Source organism: Alligator sinensis, unplaced genomic scaffold (genome assembly GCF_000455745.1).
Source record: "Alligator sinensis unplaced genomic scaffold, ASM45574v1 scaffold1334_1, whole genome shotgun sequence".
NCBI classification, from domain to species: Eukaryota; Metazoa; Chordata; order Crocodylia; family Alligatoridae; genus Alligator; species Alligator sinensis.
This window is the reverse complement of record NW_005842872.1, coordinates 191,200-207,810: the sequence shown is the minus strand read 5'-3', so window position 1 is coordinate 207,810 and position 16,611 is coordinate 191,200. Positions and strand designations below refer to the sequence as shown.

General features: G+C 59.6%; 1 protein-coding gene across 1 annotated transcript in view; it reads right to left on the bottom strand.

Moving 5' to 3' along the window:
* Positions 1–16,611, bottom strand: part of LOC102377683 (dedicator of cytokinesis protein 2-like) — a 117,457-nt gene that overhangs the window by 48,475 nt on the left and 52,371 nt on the right. Inside the window, exons 24-25 of the mRNA XM_025191920.1 lie at positions 8,334–8,404; positions 5,395–5,501 (exon numbers count right to left, since the gene is read on the bottom strand). Of these exons, the coding sequence (XP_025047705.1) occupies positions 5,395–5,501; positions 8,334–8,404 (178 nt within the window). The remainder of the gene's footprint in view (positions 1–5,394; positions 5,502–8,333; positions 8,405–16,611) is intronic.

The window sequence follows — 16,611 nt, the reverse complement described above, 5'->3', positions numbered from 1 at the left end:
GGTTGGCCTTCCTGACCGCGTCCCCACACTGTCGGCCCATGTTCATTGTGGCATCAATAACAACTCCAAAATCCTTTTCTGCCTCTGCACTGACGAGAAGGGAGTTCCCCAGCCTGTAGGTCTGCTGCTGGCTCTTCCCCCCCAGGTGCAGCACCTTGCACTTGTCAGTGTTGAAACCCATCCTGTTCTCATCCGCCCACCCCTGTAACCTGTCCAGGTCCGATTGCAGACTATTCCTCCCTTCTAGCGTGCCCATTTCCACCCAAATCTTAGTGTTGTCTGCGAATTTGAACAAGGTGCTTTTCACCCCCTCGCCCAAGTCGCTGATGAAGATGTTGAACAGTGCAGACCCAAGGACCAAGCCCTGGGGGACCCCACTGCCCACAGCCCTCCAGGTCGAATAGGACCCGTCCACCACCACTCTCTGGGTGCGGCCCTCCAGACAGTTAGTGATCCATCTGACTGTGTAGGTGTCGACACCACAGTCCCCTAGTTTTTTAATGAGAATGGGGTGAGAGACAGTGTCAAAGGCCTTCCTAAAGACTACATCCACCGCAACACCTGCATCCAAGGCTTTTGTGACCGGGTCGTAGAAGGCCACCAGGTTGGTCTGACAGGACCTGCCCTCAATGAGCCCATGTTGGCTGCCCCTAAGCATCATCCCCGCTGCTCACCCCTCACAGATGCGCTCCTGGATAATCTTCTCAAAGAGCTTCCCCAGGACCGAGGTAAGACTAACGGGCCTGTAGTTTCCTGGGTCCTCCTTCCTCCCTTTTTTTGAAAATGGGAACCACATTGGCCCCTTGCCTTTTTAATGGTCTTTACTGGTTCCCCCCTCGAGCTGTGCTTCGTGCTGCGATTCCCCGCGGCTCTGCCGCAGCCCTGCAGACTGCTCCGCGCCCTGGCCGCAGGCAAGAGCGCCGGGGCAGGAACGCGAGCTCAGGCAGGGAAATCACTGTCCATGCAGCACTGGGTGCCCTGTCAAGACACTCAAGAAAGCTAGGCTTTGCCCTACAAACCTGAAGAAGAGATGGGCATCCAACTCTAACGATGACAGGACCAGTGACACGACGCCACTGGTTATTTTTGCCTTGGGTGCTGTGTTTCATACATCCTATATGATATAGCGAGGAATGCACATTGCAATACAGCTCCTTCTGTTTTCACTTGAGTTTTAAACTGAACAATCCCTGGATTATTAGTAAAGTTTGTAGTTTCTTTTTAACTGAAGGAATGACGCGTGGTGTGGTGTGGTGTGGTGTGGTGTGGTGTGGCGTGCGTGATGATGCACTGTGGCACCTGCAACCCCCTTTTCAATATCCTAGGTTCGCCCGCGGGCAGGGGCACAGGCATCTCCCGGCCCCGTGGTCGTCCCGTCAGGCCTCTGCAAGCACAGAGCGGCGCCTCCCCGGGGAGCAGACATCGGGTCTGGAGGAGCTGGTCTTGGAGACGCAGCGCACCGCGACCCAGCGGCCCCAGGAGAGGGGGATCCCGCACCTCCCTCGGGCTGACTCCCATCGTGGTTCAAGACCTGTGGCTTGCTTCTAGTCTGGACTGGTCTGGCTGCAATCACCAGGCACATCCTCTTCCCACTTGGTTGAAAACCCTCTTTTCTCGGCAATCTCCTCCAGGCCCATCGTTAACAACCCACCCTCTCTTGCCTACCCCCGCCAGCCTGCCCTCGGCGGTCCCTTCCAGCCCTGCCTCTCTGACTGCCGTCGCCTTCGGTTTCTCCGAGAAGTCAGACCCTAACCTGAAGCTCCTTTATGAACTGATCCCCATCATCAGCGTGCTTTCTGAAGTGGGGGCAGCAGACCTGGAGCCGCTTTCCCGGTAAGGGTCTCGCTGAGGGCACGGACAGTCGGCACCAGCGTACGCAGCGTAACGCGCATGCAAAGCCCTGAATGGGGGGAGCTGCATCGCAGGCCAAAACGGCTCCTGACGGGATCGGGGCCGTATTGTGGCTGCAAGTTGCATCCGTTTAGGTGCCGTCTGTCTGCGCCTCGGCCAGGACGCCAGCGGAGAGGCGCAGAAATAGTCATCGACGGCAGGGGCTGGCAACCTGCGGCAGCACGCAGGCCAGATCCAGCTGAGGAGCCACTGGATCCAGCCCAGGCCCGGGGTCTTTGGCAGCACGGGCAGCATGGGACTGGCCCTGCCGCAGCCAGGCGCCGGGGCGCTGAGCACGTGCCGTGGCTGGGGGCCGTGCTGGTGAGCTAGGTCACAGAGCCGTGGAGCTAGCGGGAGCCACGGAGCTGGGGGTAGGATCACCCCCTCCAAACCAACCAAACAACCCTGTGTCCGACCCCTAAGCAACACTATATTCACCCCCGACACAGCCCCAGGCATCACCCCCACCCCTGCCCCCGGGGTACAGGGGGGACGCAGCCACCAATGTCCTGCTGCTGCCGGGGGGGTCCTGGGTGCTGCAGCGAGCCCAGGCCCAGGCCGTGCCCCCCTGCAGAGGAAGGAGAAACCCCCCAGTCCAGACCAGTCTGAGCAGGGGGAAATCCCTTCCTGCCTCAGAGCAGCGTTGGGCTGAGCCCGAGTGCGGGGGCAAGACCCCCCAGCCAGGACCCTGCGGGGTCGGTGCAGCAGGAGCATGGGCACAGCCCAGCCCCATCCCCATCCCCATCCCCAGCCGGGGCTGCAGCAGCACCAGCGCCGCTGGGGGAGGAATAAAAAAATAAACCCTACTATATGGAGCAGAAAGGGGGTGGGGAATCACTCCCTCACAGCCCCGAAGCCTGGGACACCCCACAGCAGAGCACGGGCATCGCTGTGCCTGGATCATCCCCCCGCAGCGCCCGTCCAGCCCGTCCTTGCACCCTCCAGGGATGGAGAATTTCCCCCCCGCCGCCATCCCAGGCGTCTCTCCCACGGCCTCCCCGCTCTGTCAGGGAAGACCTGTTTCCTGATCTCCATCCTAAACCTGCTTGGCTGCAGCTTTGTGGCATTGGTCTGCAACCTGCTCCACACCAAGAGTAAGCACTGCGACCACTGCCCTCATGCACGCCGGTGTCCTGGGCTGCCCGCCTGCCCTTGGCCTCAGCACAGCTCCCATCGGCCGGAGCAAACCAGCCGGTCCCTGCTCCTGCTCCCGCTCCCGCTCCACGTTTGTCTGTGCACGTGCTGGAGACGCTCTCTGCTCCGCACCGCGCCGCGTGGCGCAGGGACGTTGTGTTCTGCGGTGTCTGCCAAGCCCCAACTCCCTTCCGGAGCGACCGCTTGCAAACACATTCGCCTGCCCTCGGTGCCCGACTCCAAGCAGCAGGGAGAGAAGCAATAGCAGAGGGACACTGAGGCCGTGGGGTCACACCATGCACTGGTGACGGGGGCAGAAGAAATCCCCGGTTCTTCTGGCGGGAAGAGGCCAGGGTCAGACCGCACAGACCCCACTTCTACCTCCCAGACCAGAGCAGACCTAGCCCCACCACTGAGGATGCTCATTACCCCAAAGGGCCTGGAGCAAGGTGCTGGACACTGCCTGGGCTGCTGTGGCTGTGGAGCCGTGCAGCCAGGACAGTCGGGACGCAGCCTTGTATTGCAAAGTGCTGCGTCTGCGGTGAGCCCGTCTCCGGCGCCCGCAGAACGTCCTGTGCATTCAAACAAGCTGCAAGCTGCTCCTTGGCTGCCGGCACTGGTTGACTCAGCAGCTGCTTGTCCCTGCGTCCCTGGGACATCTCCCGGCCTTCTCACGCCCGCTCTCAAGGACGTGCCGGAGGACAGCCCAGCGGCACGCGCTTGGCTCCTGTCTCCCCTGGCTCTGAGCGGGACACCCCAGAGGCTCCTGCCCCTAGGTCATGTATTGTCCCCCCAGTCCCATCTCCCACAAGATCCCCCCCATGCTGGCTCAGGGTGGGGGATAAAGGCAGGAAGGGAGACAAAGCAGGGACATGTGCTCCCATGCAGAGGAGGGGGAGGCTCGGTGCAGGGGCTGCAGCACTGAGGAGCCCCTCAAAGAGGAAGGTTCAGACCCCAGCTTTGCTCCAAATTTCGTGCCACCATGAGCTGGCCGTGCCGGCATTCGAGCACGGTGCACAGGAGCACTGCAACGCCTGGCTGCTGGAGCGGAGTCCACGCTCTGTGGCAGAAGAGTGGGGCGTCTCGGGCCAAGACCCACAACAGCCAGCTGCCCCGAGGGAACTGCAAAAGACAAGGGAGCCGCCACCCCTGCTCTTGTGAGGCCTGGGTGCAAAGGCACCCATGGCAGGTCAGGGTCTCGCTGAGATGGAGGCAGCGGACCTGCTCCTTGGAGGAGAGGAGAGGAGAGGAGGCGTCACGGACTGCTGAGAACGTCTCCCAGCCCCTCCCGGACCGTGCTTAACTCGCTGCGCCTGGTTTCCTCTGTCCAGAGGCCGAGGAAGACAGCCGTGCACTCGAGAGCTCCTCTCACTGCATCCCAGCTGCAGAGCTGGTCCAAGAAACCCTTGTGCCTGGTGTAATTCCTGGACCATCACAGCTACAACAGCCTTATCCTAAGGATTTCTTTCAGAAGAAGAATCTCTTAACTTGCACAGCCCGTCTAACTATCCCAGCCGTGCAACTGGTCCAGCAAAAGACCTCATGCAGACATCTTGGCCTCTTGCAAAACTCCCAGACCGCCGTGGCTACAACTTAGTCTGACGCTTTCCCCCGACCTTTAGGAGACGGCCGGGGGTTGTCCGAGCTAGCGCACAGCGTCTCCAGCACGCGCATGGGCCGGGCAGCCTGAGGGGTTCAACCCGCATCGCCTACCGACCCACCCCTCTGGAGCGGGGTGCTTTCCGCCCCGCGACACCGAAGCAGCCCGTGCAGCAGGGCCGGGTCCCCCTAGGTCAGGGCTGCAGTCGCTGGCTCCAGAGCCAGGCTCCCCCCAGGAAAGCCCACGAATCCAAGCAACTCGGCTCTTACAGCCCTGGTCTGAGGATCCTGATGGGGATTAAACAGCGGAGAAGGGGCAGGCCAGTCTGCTCTGCCGGCAGCGGTGCTGGGAACGCCACGCACGGGACTGCAGGAGCCCTGGGGCTTCCTGACAGGTGCTGGGTGCCCAGATCTTGTCGGGGCCCAGAAAACAGGGCTTTAACGCCGGTGCACATCCTCCCACCCCTGGTCCCACCCCTGCAGCGGGGGCACGGCCGCTCCCTGGGGTCTCTCTGCTAACCCCCTTTGCAGCAGCGGGGCGTTGGCAGCCACGGCCCCCCTGCTTTCCGGGGGCAGGGGTGGGGGCAACGCCTGGGGCTGTGCTGTGTTGGCGTAGGGCTCATCTGGGATGGTTTGGACAGAGCTGCCCCTGCCTCAAGCAGGGCTGGGACTGGATGTGACCCCCACTTCTCCCCTATGATTTCTTCCAGGGAGGAGTCCGTGCAGGGCTGAGCTGCCCAGCTGGACCCGTGGTGCTCCTCTGCTACTCACCATAGGACTGGAAGATCTTGCTGTTGACTATGTCTGTCAAGGACTGGAGCTTCTGCTTGAGCAGGCGCTGGGGTGGCAGGTTCCCGATGAAATCCCGAAGCAAGCCCCTGCAGCCCAGACACAAGTGGACAGAGCACGAGTTACGTGGGAACATGTAGAAAAGGGGCAAGGGCTGGAGCTGCCCAGCGCCCGGGACCTGCAAGGCACAAAGGTTTCTCTCTCCTGGCTGGGCTGCGCTCCACCCCGCTCGCTCAACAGCTTCCCTGCTCCCAGCCAGGGCCTCTGCCCACCGCGCATGGCTGGTTGGAGAGAGTCTTCGGCGTGTGACCGGCCACATCCGACTGGACCTCTGCCTGCCGGTGAAGTCGGCAGTGTTTGGAAAGAAGCTGTCCAAGAGCTGCCGCTCTGCACCGCACAGCTGGCAGGTGGGGTGTCTCGGGGCTGCGCATGCAACGTAGGCTGCCCTTGCCCTCCACGAGGTATGTTTGCAAGTGAAATTCTCTGACGAATGTTCTTGTAACAGGGCAGTCAGGCCCTTGAAGCCCTGGCGTGGGAGCCCAGCTGTGGGGATTAGCTGGCCGTTAAAGAAAGAGCGCGTCGTGGAGCTGGGGAAGGAGCAGTGGCCTGACCCCAGAGGAGCTCACGTCTAGCAGCTGGAGAGAGGCTGAAAGGTTTGACTTGGGCTCATTTTTTGGTTGCTTGGGCCGGGGGCTCTTGCTTGGACTGGCGGAGGGACTGCCGAGGGGACCAAGCCCGTCGGCGTGGGCGCAGGCACACCCTCCCGCGCAGCCCAGTCCAGCGTCTGCGGTGTATCCCTTTCTGGACTGGACACCTCTGGGGCGGCCACCTCCCAGACTGGCCTCTGCCTCCGGGCACAAAGGCACCTGTCCCCGTGCTCCGACGCGCTGTAATTACGGTGCATCAGAGCAGACTCGATGAATCGATTCTGCTGCAGCGCGGTCATTACTGCGCTGCAGCAGAGTCCAATGTCACATGTGTCAGCATCCCCGCGCCGAAAAATGGTGGTGTGGCCGCTTTGACAAACACGCATTCGATGAGCTTTAATTAAAGTGCCCCCACCATCGTTTTTCAGTGTGGAGACGCTGATACATGTGACGCTCCGGGTGCTTTAATTAGACCAGCTCTCCGAGCCGCTCCCTCTGTCCCCGACACACACACTCCTGGAGCTTGTCTATAAATGCCCGAAGTCCGGAGAGCTCCAGCAAACCCCTCCAGCTGTTTATTTCATGGTGGGAGAACAACAGGACCCTTTTCACCAGCTGCATTGCTCTGAACCAAGGACGGACACCTCGGCCCGGTCCGGTCCAGGAGAGTCGTGCAGGTGGAAACTGCTTGCCCCGTGGGGCTGTTCCTGCAGGGTTGCCCTGCGCGGCTGCAGCAGGCCCGGTTCCTCTGCACTTGTTCCCTTTTTCTCTGGCCAGAGCCCTTCTAGTTCCTCTCCGAGCTGCTCTGCAGCTGCTGCAGCCAAGCGAGCTGGAGCTGCTGGGGCAGTTGCTTCACACCCTGCACAAAGGCTTTGTTCAGCTCGGTTTCTTCACTCCGCTGCGGTCTCTTAAAAGGGCAAGTTTTAAAGAGGCAACACCAAGCCCGCGCGCCCGTCCTCGACAGACACAGGCAACTGCATGGACACGAAGCCAGATTCAGAGGTGTGGAAGGGACCGCGAGGGCCCCTGGATGCACCTCCGCAGTCGCTGCTGCCGGCGCGTCTCCGTCCTCCCAAGGAAGGAGGTCCCAGGAGCCTGCTCCGCTGCCTTACTATCCTAACGGGAGGGGACATTTTCCTGAAGTGTTTCCTGACCCTGCGCTGCTGCTCGCTCACCCCTTGCTCTGCGTCCCTCTCCCTGGAGGCAGCCTTTCAGCTGCTTGCAAGTGGCTCTCCTGTCCTGCTGTGCCCTCCTCTTCTCCCGCTCAGCACGCAGAGTTCACTCAACCTCTCCCCGTGCGGCTGCGGCAAGCCTGGTACCATTGCGGCCGCCTGCCTCCGGGCCCTTCTGCACGTTCCTAAAATGTGGGTCCGGACACCACACAACCCCTGGGCCAGGGCTGGCCAGCTGTGAAGGCAGGCGCCGTCCCCTCCCATATCTGACACTCAAGACGCCCGTCTCCTGTGGCGAGGCCCCACGCTGCATTCACTTTCGGTGGGGTTTGGTACGGCAGCACATCCAGCCGCTGCGTCTGTGGTTAGTGTTAACACTGCAGCTGCACGTCTACCGGCTTGGGTTATCGTCACGCCCAGATCATGCACAGCTCCCACCCGCTCCGGAGCCTCCCTGGAGGACCCCGACATGGCGTGTGGCTTTGTGGAGAGGCTAGCGGCCCAGCGCTGACGTCCAGCTCTGCTGTGAGCGGTGACCATGCAGCAACGGCACGGTCTGGTCTGACCCGCTTCCCGTCCACGCGTTCAGAGCCCAGCTTGCTTCGACCGTAGCATCTGCTCCTCCTACCAGCCCTGCCGAGGACCCAGCCAGACGGAGAGAGCCGGGGAAGCTTGCAGGTCTCTTCTGAGCCTCTCCTGAGCCACGGACGGTCCCTCCTGAGCTGCTGTCTCAGCCGCACGGATGCAGTCACTTCCACAGCTCGTGCACAGTGCATTGCACACCCAGAAGGGGCCTCCCCCTTCCCACCCCCCAGGCAGGGCAAGCGCCCCTGGCCCCGGCGGCCAGAGCTCCAGCGCCAGCGTGTCCTTCCTCTGGGCTCAGAGCCAGGCGTGTGGGCAGGTGGCACCAGGCCGTGCTGCCCTGTTCCTGCCATCGCCTTTAGACCCCGCGTGCCAATGCAGCACGTCGCCCGCTCAGGCTGTGGGGCGCTGGGGCAGCTGACACCCCAGAAGCTGCTGGCTGACACGCAGGCCACCCTCTGCGTGACGCGAGACCCAGCCCAGCGTGGCTCCGTGACGGGAGGAGAAAAGTGTCCCTTACCCCAGCACGGAGCTGTCGAAGATCCCGAACACGTCCTCCAGGATGGAAGGCAAGTACTTCAGAGCAGCCTCCTGCAAGCAAACACATGCACAGGTCAACTAGGGGCAGAGGGAGCTGGGCTTCGTTAAGCATTTCAGAAGGACACAATTCAAGTGGTTTTACTGCTCAGGGTGCATAAAAGTCATGCTCGGGCATCCTTGAAACCCCCTTAAGCACCACGGATTTCATTCTGCGCCCTAACGTGGCAAACAGACAGACCGGTGGGCCCACGAATCTGTAGCTCATGGCGGCTTCCCGCTGACCAGTGCATGAGGCAGCTCGCACCGTGGGAGGGGAGGGTTCGTCAGCTCTCCCTCCCCACGGGGCCGGACGTCTGCTGAGACACCTGCTCTGACCGTGGCATCAGCACCCGTCGGCCCAGCTCGGCTGCCAGAGGGCCCGGGCAGGAGCCGCGGCACCAGGTTCCCACTTTGGGGCCGTGCAGGAATCCCCAACACCAGCCCTGGAGACCAGGCAGAGGCAGAAAAGGATCTTGGGGTCATTGCTGATGCCAAAATGAACCTGAGCCAACAGTGTGGGGACGCGGTCAGGAAGGCCAACCGCACCTTGTCATGCATCCACAGATGCATCTCGAGCAGGTCCAAGGAGGTGATCCTCCCCCTCTATGCGACACTGGTCAGGCCACAGCTGGAGTACCGCGACCAGTTCTGGGCGCCGCACTTCAGGAGGGATGAGGCCAGCATGGAGAGGGTCCAGAGGAGGGCCACTCGCATGATCCGGGGGCAGCAGGGCAGGCCCTACGAGGAGAGACTGAAGGACCTGAACCTGTTCAGCCTTCACAAGAGAAGGCTGAGAGGGGACCTGGTGGCCGTTTACCAACTGGTCAGAGGGGACCAGCAGGCATTGGGGGAGTCCCTGTCCCCCCGAGCACTACCGGGAGTGACAAGGAATAACGGCCATAAGCTGACTGAGAGTAGGTTCAGGCTAGATATCAGGAGGCGCTACTTCACTGTCAGGGCGGCTAGGATCTGGAACCAACTTCCAAGGGAAGTGGTGCTTGCTTCTACCCTGGGGGTCTTCAAAAGGAGGCTGGATAATCACTTAGCCGGGGTCATTTGACCCCGGCATCCTTTTCTGCCATGGCAGGGGGTCGAACTAGATGATCTGCTCAGGTCCCTTCCGACCCGACCAACTATGAAACTATGACGCTATCAGCCCCGTCCAAACCAGCCCAGACAAGCCATCATCTAAACTCTTCATAAAACTATCATCACCCCTGACACAGCCCCAGGCATTGCCCCCACCCCTGCCCCAGGGATACAGGGGGGCCGCAGCCGCCACCATCCTGCTGCTGCCGGGGGGTCATGGATGCTGCAGACCCCCAGCCCTAGGCCGTGCCCCCCTGCAGAGGAAGGGGAAACCCCCCCCAGTGTGGACCAGCCTGAGCAGGGGGGAAATCCCTTCCTGCCCCAGGGCAGTGTGGGGCTGAGCCTGAGCGCGGGGGCAAGACCCCCCCCAGCCAGGACCCTGCGGGGTCGGTGCAGCAGGAGCGTTGGCGCAGCCCAGCCCCAGCCCCAGCCCCAGCCGGGGCTGCAGCAGCACCAGCGCCTCGGGGGGAGTCTTCGAACTCCCTGACACGAGGCAGAAAGGGGAGAAGGGGGAACCAGCACAGCCCAGATGTCTGGGACATCCCCCCAGCGGAGCACGAGCATCGCTGCGCCTGTGCTAAACGACACTAATACGCCGTAGACTAATTCTACTGCACATTAGCGCAATAGCACATTTTTTGCCGGGATGCACTAATGCACGGTAGGATTAGTCTACTGTGCTTTCAGCGCCTTGTGTAGAGGCGCCCAGGAAATACTTATCAGTCCACAGATTTTAAGGCCACAATGATCAACGCTGCCGTCTCGCCTTGTCGAGACCGCAGCATTTCCCCAGTGACTCTTGCGTCGAGACTGCAGTTCCTGGCTGAGCCACAGTCATCTTTTAGGCTCATCTCGGAGCTTGATTTAAAAGCTTCACTTGACGGGGAGTCCAGCATGTTTCCAGGCCAGTCACTCCACTGGTTAACACCTGCACCATTTTATTTGCAGTCACTGGACCCAACACAAGCTGCCAGCCCCCAGATCTGACCCAGCCCTTGTCGGCGGTCTTAGACAGTTTTCTGCTATCAGCAATTGTCTCTCTCCGTAGAAGCTTGTTCACCTCTTCGCCTTCACCTGGGCGACCTCAACAGATTGAGCAGTTTCATTTCCCCTCCGTAAACCGTATTCCCAGACTTCCATCATTTTTGTAGCTCTTTTCATGTCTAACATTTCCACCTCTTTTTAACTCTGGACACCAGAACTGGCCGTGTGAGCCAGGCTGGGTCGCACTAATGTCACAGACAGGAGTATTGCCACTTTCCTACGCCGTTTCTAAGCATCGTTTCTCTGCTTGCGCGGCCAAGGAGCAGGTCAGCTCCCCTGGCAACAGCAGGGCCCTGAGAGCTCATTTTCGGCTGGTTATCCATGGTGACCTCAGTCCTTTTCTGAGTCACTGGTTTCCAAAATACAGCTCCTGACGCTGCAGCTGTGACTTATGTTCTTTGTTCCTACACGGATGCCTTTAACTGTATTACAACAGGCATCGTTCAAGCGAGCCCAGCTCACGGGTCTGGATCATGTTGTTCAGCTGGCATTTTCCACTGTTACTTAGCATCCCGGCATTTGCGTCGCCTGCAAACTTTATCAGGAGACGACTGCTGCAGCGCCGAACAGCGCTGGCCTGTGACCGGGTCCCTAAGGGACCCCAGCAGAAAACCCCCCACGGGTTTATAATTCCCCATTTGTGACTACATTTTGAGATTTATGTTACTCAGATTTTAGTCCTTTTAATATGAGTGTCGCTGGCTGTGTAAAGTGCTAATTTTTAAATAAGAATATTATGTTTTGAGAGGTGCCTTATATCAACATCACTCCCCCTTCTACCAGACTTGTAACTTAATAAAAATGATTTAACCGTTATTAGATAAACCCCACGTTCAATAAAACTCTGCTGATTCGCATTCATTATGCTGCTGTCATTTAATTCTTTATTGATTTCATCCGGCGGCATTTTTTGCAATGATTTTGTCAAGTTCAGTCTCAGACTAAATGGCCCAAGTGATGTGGGTCACCCCACGCGCTCTCAGAAACGGCTACATCCTCAGACGTTTCCAGTCCTTGGGGCTTCCAGGGTATTGCACAATCTGTTAAAAATCAACACAAATGCCCCCAGAAGCTCCTCTGCCAACTCTTGTAAACTCCTGGCTGCAAGTTATGTCAACCCGAGGACTCAAAAGTTGATTTTTTGTCCTTGTTAACACCCTCCCTAGTCACTGCCAAATTAAAGAGCGCTTCATTGTCGTTGCCCTGACTGCCCCGAGCACGCAACGGGAATATTTACCGGGATTCGACATTTCTGTCTTACCTGCATCATTGCTGACACAACCCCCGGGATTGCGGCTGCACAATCGTTGGGGTTTCCTCGCGCTCCTGCTGCCCGTTAGCATATCCTTCCTACCGTCTGTCCGTAATCCTACTGACCCTGCACTTACCACCGGTCACTCTAGCTTCCCATATCTCTTGCCTGCATTTCAGAGCTGCCAATTTGGACTTATGGTAACAACTTTCCCCCTTGTCCTTTGGTTTACATAGATTTTTGCTGCTTTTGTTTCAGTTCTTAACCAGGATGGGGGGGGTTGAGCCATTTGTGAAAAATGTGGGGATTTCTGTAACATGCACACGCTGCATGCACCCTTTGGTGGCGAGAAAGCCACTCCTCAACGAGGAGAGAGAAGAAAGAGGGAGGTGTTGGTGGCAGACGGGTGCTTGCCAGGTCTCTTCAGTACAAGGAAAGTCTGGAGCTGCATTCGAATTTGCATGGAGCCACTTAAGGGATGAGGTGAAGCAGGGCTGCGTACGGGGAGAGCCCAGCCTTCGAGCGCGAGGGCAAAGGGGCAAACACGGGTTTACCTGCAAAGCCTGGGCACAGGAGCTCGACAGCCCAGAAAACAGCTCGACAGCACCTGCCCCATTGCACCTAAACCCCAGCAAGCGCCAGGGAGCACAAGTGCCCGGCATCCGGGCAGTCAGCACCCGGGGGCGGCTGTGGGCTCTGGATACCCCATGGGTTTCCAGTCCGCTACGGCTTATTTGCTTGGCTCTGGAGATACCTATCCACAGTCCCCACGACGGCAGTGTGAGCCAGGCAGAGCTCCTCTGCCTCCTTGGGCTTTGCTTTGCCCCTCCAGGGCAGCCGCGTCCGATTTGAACTCCACACCGGCTAGCGTGCGCCGGGCTGCGGAAGAAGATGGCTGGGCTCGGATGTCCTCCCACGGCATGGGAAGCAGTGCTCCAAGGACGGAGGAGCGCCCGGGCCCCGCATGCTCACAGACACCTTCCACAGGGAGCAAGGGAAAACGAACTGCGGGAGTCGGACTTGGACAGAGGGAAGCAATTGGCTTCCTCGAGAAGCTCCTCCAAGAGTCCAGCACATGCAGGGCGAGTAATAGCGATCGCTCGTTGTCTGAAAAGGACCCGAGTACAGGCCTCTCTTGGATATCGAGAGCTGGGAGGGCTCCTTGAAGAGGAAGACACGGGGCAGGCTCAGGGAGCAGCACCGATCAAGCTGACACAGATATGAACGGAGACGTTCTGGGCTGTTGTAATATCCCCTACGACATCCTGGATCAGACACAAGGGGAAAGGCTGCATAAAAGGCACATCTAACCGTGAGATTAATGCGCATAAATAAACTCCAGAGCTTATTGCTCCCAAGCGCACCCTTTGAACGTGCTCCCAGGAGCAAAATACTCTGGAGCATATTGCTCTGGAGCTTATTCATGTGCAGCATGTGGAGCTGTTGCAGCAGCCCCGGCTGGCAGGGGACGGGGGTCAACCTGCCAGCCCAGGGCTGCTCCGGCTGGGCCCCACGTGCTGCAGAGCGGCTGGTGGGGGCACGAGGCTGCTTCAGAGCACCACACTGAAGACCCCGTGCCCCAGGGAGCCCCACATGCTGCACATGAAGAAACTCAGAGCAGGGTAGGACGTCCTACCCTGCTGCGGAGTTTATTAGTTTTCTGTGTCTTAATAGGGGCGCACATGTAGACGCCGAGATGTTTACTGCACAGTTAACAAGGCAACTGCAATGCACGTCTCGTGTAGAAGGAACGCCTCGTGCCCAGGAAAATCAGATTCTGCCTCATGCGCCGAGAGGAGCCTCCGTGCCCCAGAGCCCAGGCTCGCTGCCTGCAACCAGGCGTGCACACGACTTCTCCTCCCCGCCAGCACCGACTCAGGGAGCTCCTCCGTGACACTGCTACCTGCCACGGGCACCCGTTTGTCTGCCTGCGGTGGTGTAGCTTCCTGCCAGGGATTGCACAGGTCTTGCAGAGCAGCCGAGCTCAGGGAAGCTCAACAGCGGTCCGGAACAGCCTCCTAAGTCCCCAAAGTCTCCCACAGCTTGTCCTAAAGCCATCCCTGTAGGTCTCTCCTCCATCACCGGCTTCAGCTTCAGCCCCCTGACCTCAAGGGCTCGTACTTTGCTGTTGGCCTGAGCCTCCCTGGCTCGGTTTTCCTAGCCTGTCTCTCCTAGATTTCCAGACAGGTGAAGCTGGAAGCAGCCAGCCTCTCTCCCTTGAAGGAATATATAACCCTAGGTCTCTGAACTTCCCTGTGTGCACAGGGAGCCCCGCCACAGACTCCTGAGACCACCTGCCCCCATCACGTTCCCAAAGGGGACAAAGTCTGTGTGTTCCTACGTTTCCGCCGGGTGCCCAAGCGGTCCCCGAGGGCGCTCAGTCTTCGGGGCCCCGCGCGTGTGCCCGCGCAGCCAGCTCTGCACCCCCCCCGAGCCCACCAGTTGCTGAGATGCTGGGCTCAGTAACCAGCTGGACTGTCGCAAGGAGAAGGCTTTTCTCCAGAGCCCAGCTGCACCCCTCAGAGACTCCAGCCCATCTAGAGCAGCGGTGTCGACTGTCTCCGCATGCAGGCAATGCCCTCATTTAGGGCCTGATGTGCAACGGGACGGCTCAGTCCGTGCCCAGGGCAGGGGCCAAGCTCGCTCCTCCCTTGGAGTCTGACTAAGTTAGCACAGAATTAACCAAGAGGTCACGATGTGCAGTCCCTAACTCTTCCCTTGTTTGGGCCGCCTCTAGCCTCCTCTGTCCTAGGGGCTCAGCCCGCGTCCTTTGTCCTCTTCCCCCCAAACAGACCCCCTCGCCTGCCGCCTGTTAAGGGATTTGCCCTATTAATGCTCTCCGGACACTCTCCGGCTGGCCGGGCTCTGCCTGGGGCTCACGGCTCCGCAGAGGGCAACGCTGGCCAGAGTCTCCGCTCGCCCCGTCAGGTGAGGGCAGGGCTGCACCTTGGAGACTGACTGGTTCAGAGAGGCAGCAGCCGACTGCACCAGGTGCTAGGAAAGGTCCAAGCAGAAAAGAAAGGGACGGGGCAGGGGACACCGCTGAAAGGCAGCACGTGATTTAATTGCAGCAATAGGGAGAGAGTTGTCATGGGGTGGTTCGGAGGCCAGGCTCCCTGCCACTAGCATCCGCACGCAGCAGCAGGCTGTTCACAGGCATGCTTTTGTCCAACGTGCCCTGCTTTGACTTCCTCCGACATGTTTCAAGTTCCCCGTTTCCAGCGAGCTGGCAAACTCCTTTGCAAAAGGCCAAGGCCCGCTGTCTAGGACGGCGATGTCGGAGAGGCCACGGCTGCCACGTCCGACCTCCAGCAGGTGTGGGCGCCGCGGGACAGGTCGGGACAAACACAACACGCAGCAAAGGCACAGACGCTGTCCGTGGCAAGACCTTGCTTGCAGTCCTAAGGGCACCAGACCTTAATCTTTCTGCCTGAAATGTTGCAGCCAGGAGCGTAGCCTCGGGCTGACTTCGTTCGTTTTAAAGCTTCGGCAAAAATAGGCCGGTCAGGTCGAAGACCAAGTCTGGGGACAGACACGGGTTGCCGAAGCCAATGGCGGTCTTACCACGGCTCCCAGGGCCCACGAGTGCGGGTGGGGATCCGGATTCAGCCGGGAATTGGCTTGGAGCACGAAGGAGAGAGGGAAAGCGCCTGAGTCCACCTCTGAGGTGCACAACGCGGGGGGCAAATGGGGGCAGAGGCTCTGCACTCGGTCGCACACCCCCCCACGGAGAAACCAGCAGAAGACCCTGTAATCCCAGGGCTGTCAGCCCGGCATCAATTGTGGGCAAAGTAATGGAGTTGTTGATGCGGGACTTGGTTAATGAAGCATTAGAGAAGACTAATATCAGCCGTGCCAATCAACATGGGCGTAGGGAACGCAGATCCTGTCAAATTACTTTGATGGCTTTTTTTGATGAGATTACAAGTTCACTACCGGTAGCAGCGCTGGTGCGATACGCGCGGGCTCCGAGAGGCGCTTGACTGGGAGCGGCATGACAGCTTGATTAGAAAACTAGGACGACAAAAATCAACACGGCTCTCATTAAATAGATTAAAAGCCATCAGGCAGGCCCCGCAGGACCGTCTCGCGATCATTATCTGGTGAGCCTGTCTCTGGTGGGGTCCCACAGAGATCGGGGTGGGTCCTCCCGCGACGCGTGCTTCAATTATCCGCCACGGTTTCTGTTTTCTTCAAGGCCAAGCGTGCGAGCAACACAATGGTGGGACGGGAGGACGGGCCGACGAGGCGCGGCGGTCCGCATCATTTGGGCAGCTGGGTGCAAGCACCCGCGCATGTTTTGGCACGGCCAAATGTACGGGCAGGCATGCAGTAGAAAACGCAGGCCACCCTTACATGACAGGGCATGTTACCTGTGCAACCCCAGTGGCTCTGTCGTGGCTGTGCATCACGTGCACAATCACAGGCTTTACGTCCCCAAAACCCGCGCCTGCCTCAGCCTGCGGCACGGCCCTGCTCGGAGGCGACGGCAATGACGAAAGCCGCTGGAAGGTCCCCGGCAGAGGCTGGGAGACGCGGCAGCTTCTGGAAGCCCCACCTCTGCGTGAATGAAGCCGGACACGGAGGACAGTCTCAAGGTCAAGGCCGTGAAATGCCATTGTGGAGAACGGGCTCCTGCCCCCGCGAGTTACTTATGCCACATCGGTCACAGGCGGCCACTGCCTGCTTGCTGCTCAGCGCGGGGGGCAGCGAGCTCTGCCGGCGCCCGGGGCAGAGGTGGGGGGCCACGCTTGTGGCAGAAATGCCCCCGTCGGTGCCCCTCTCCAGAGATCTGTCTCAGCCAGCCCGAGAGGCTGCTGTTGAATCTCTCACA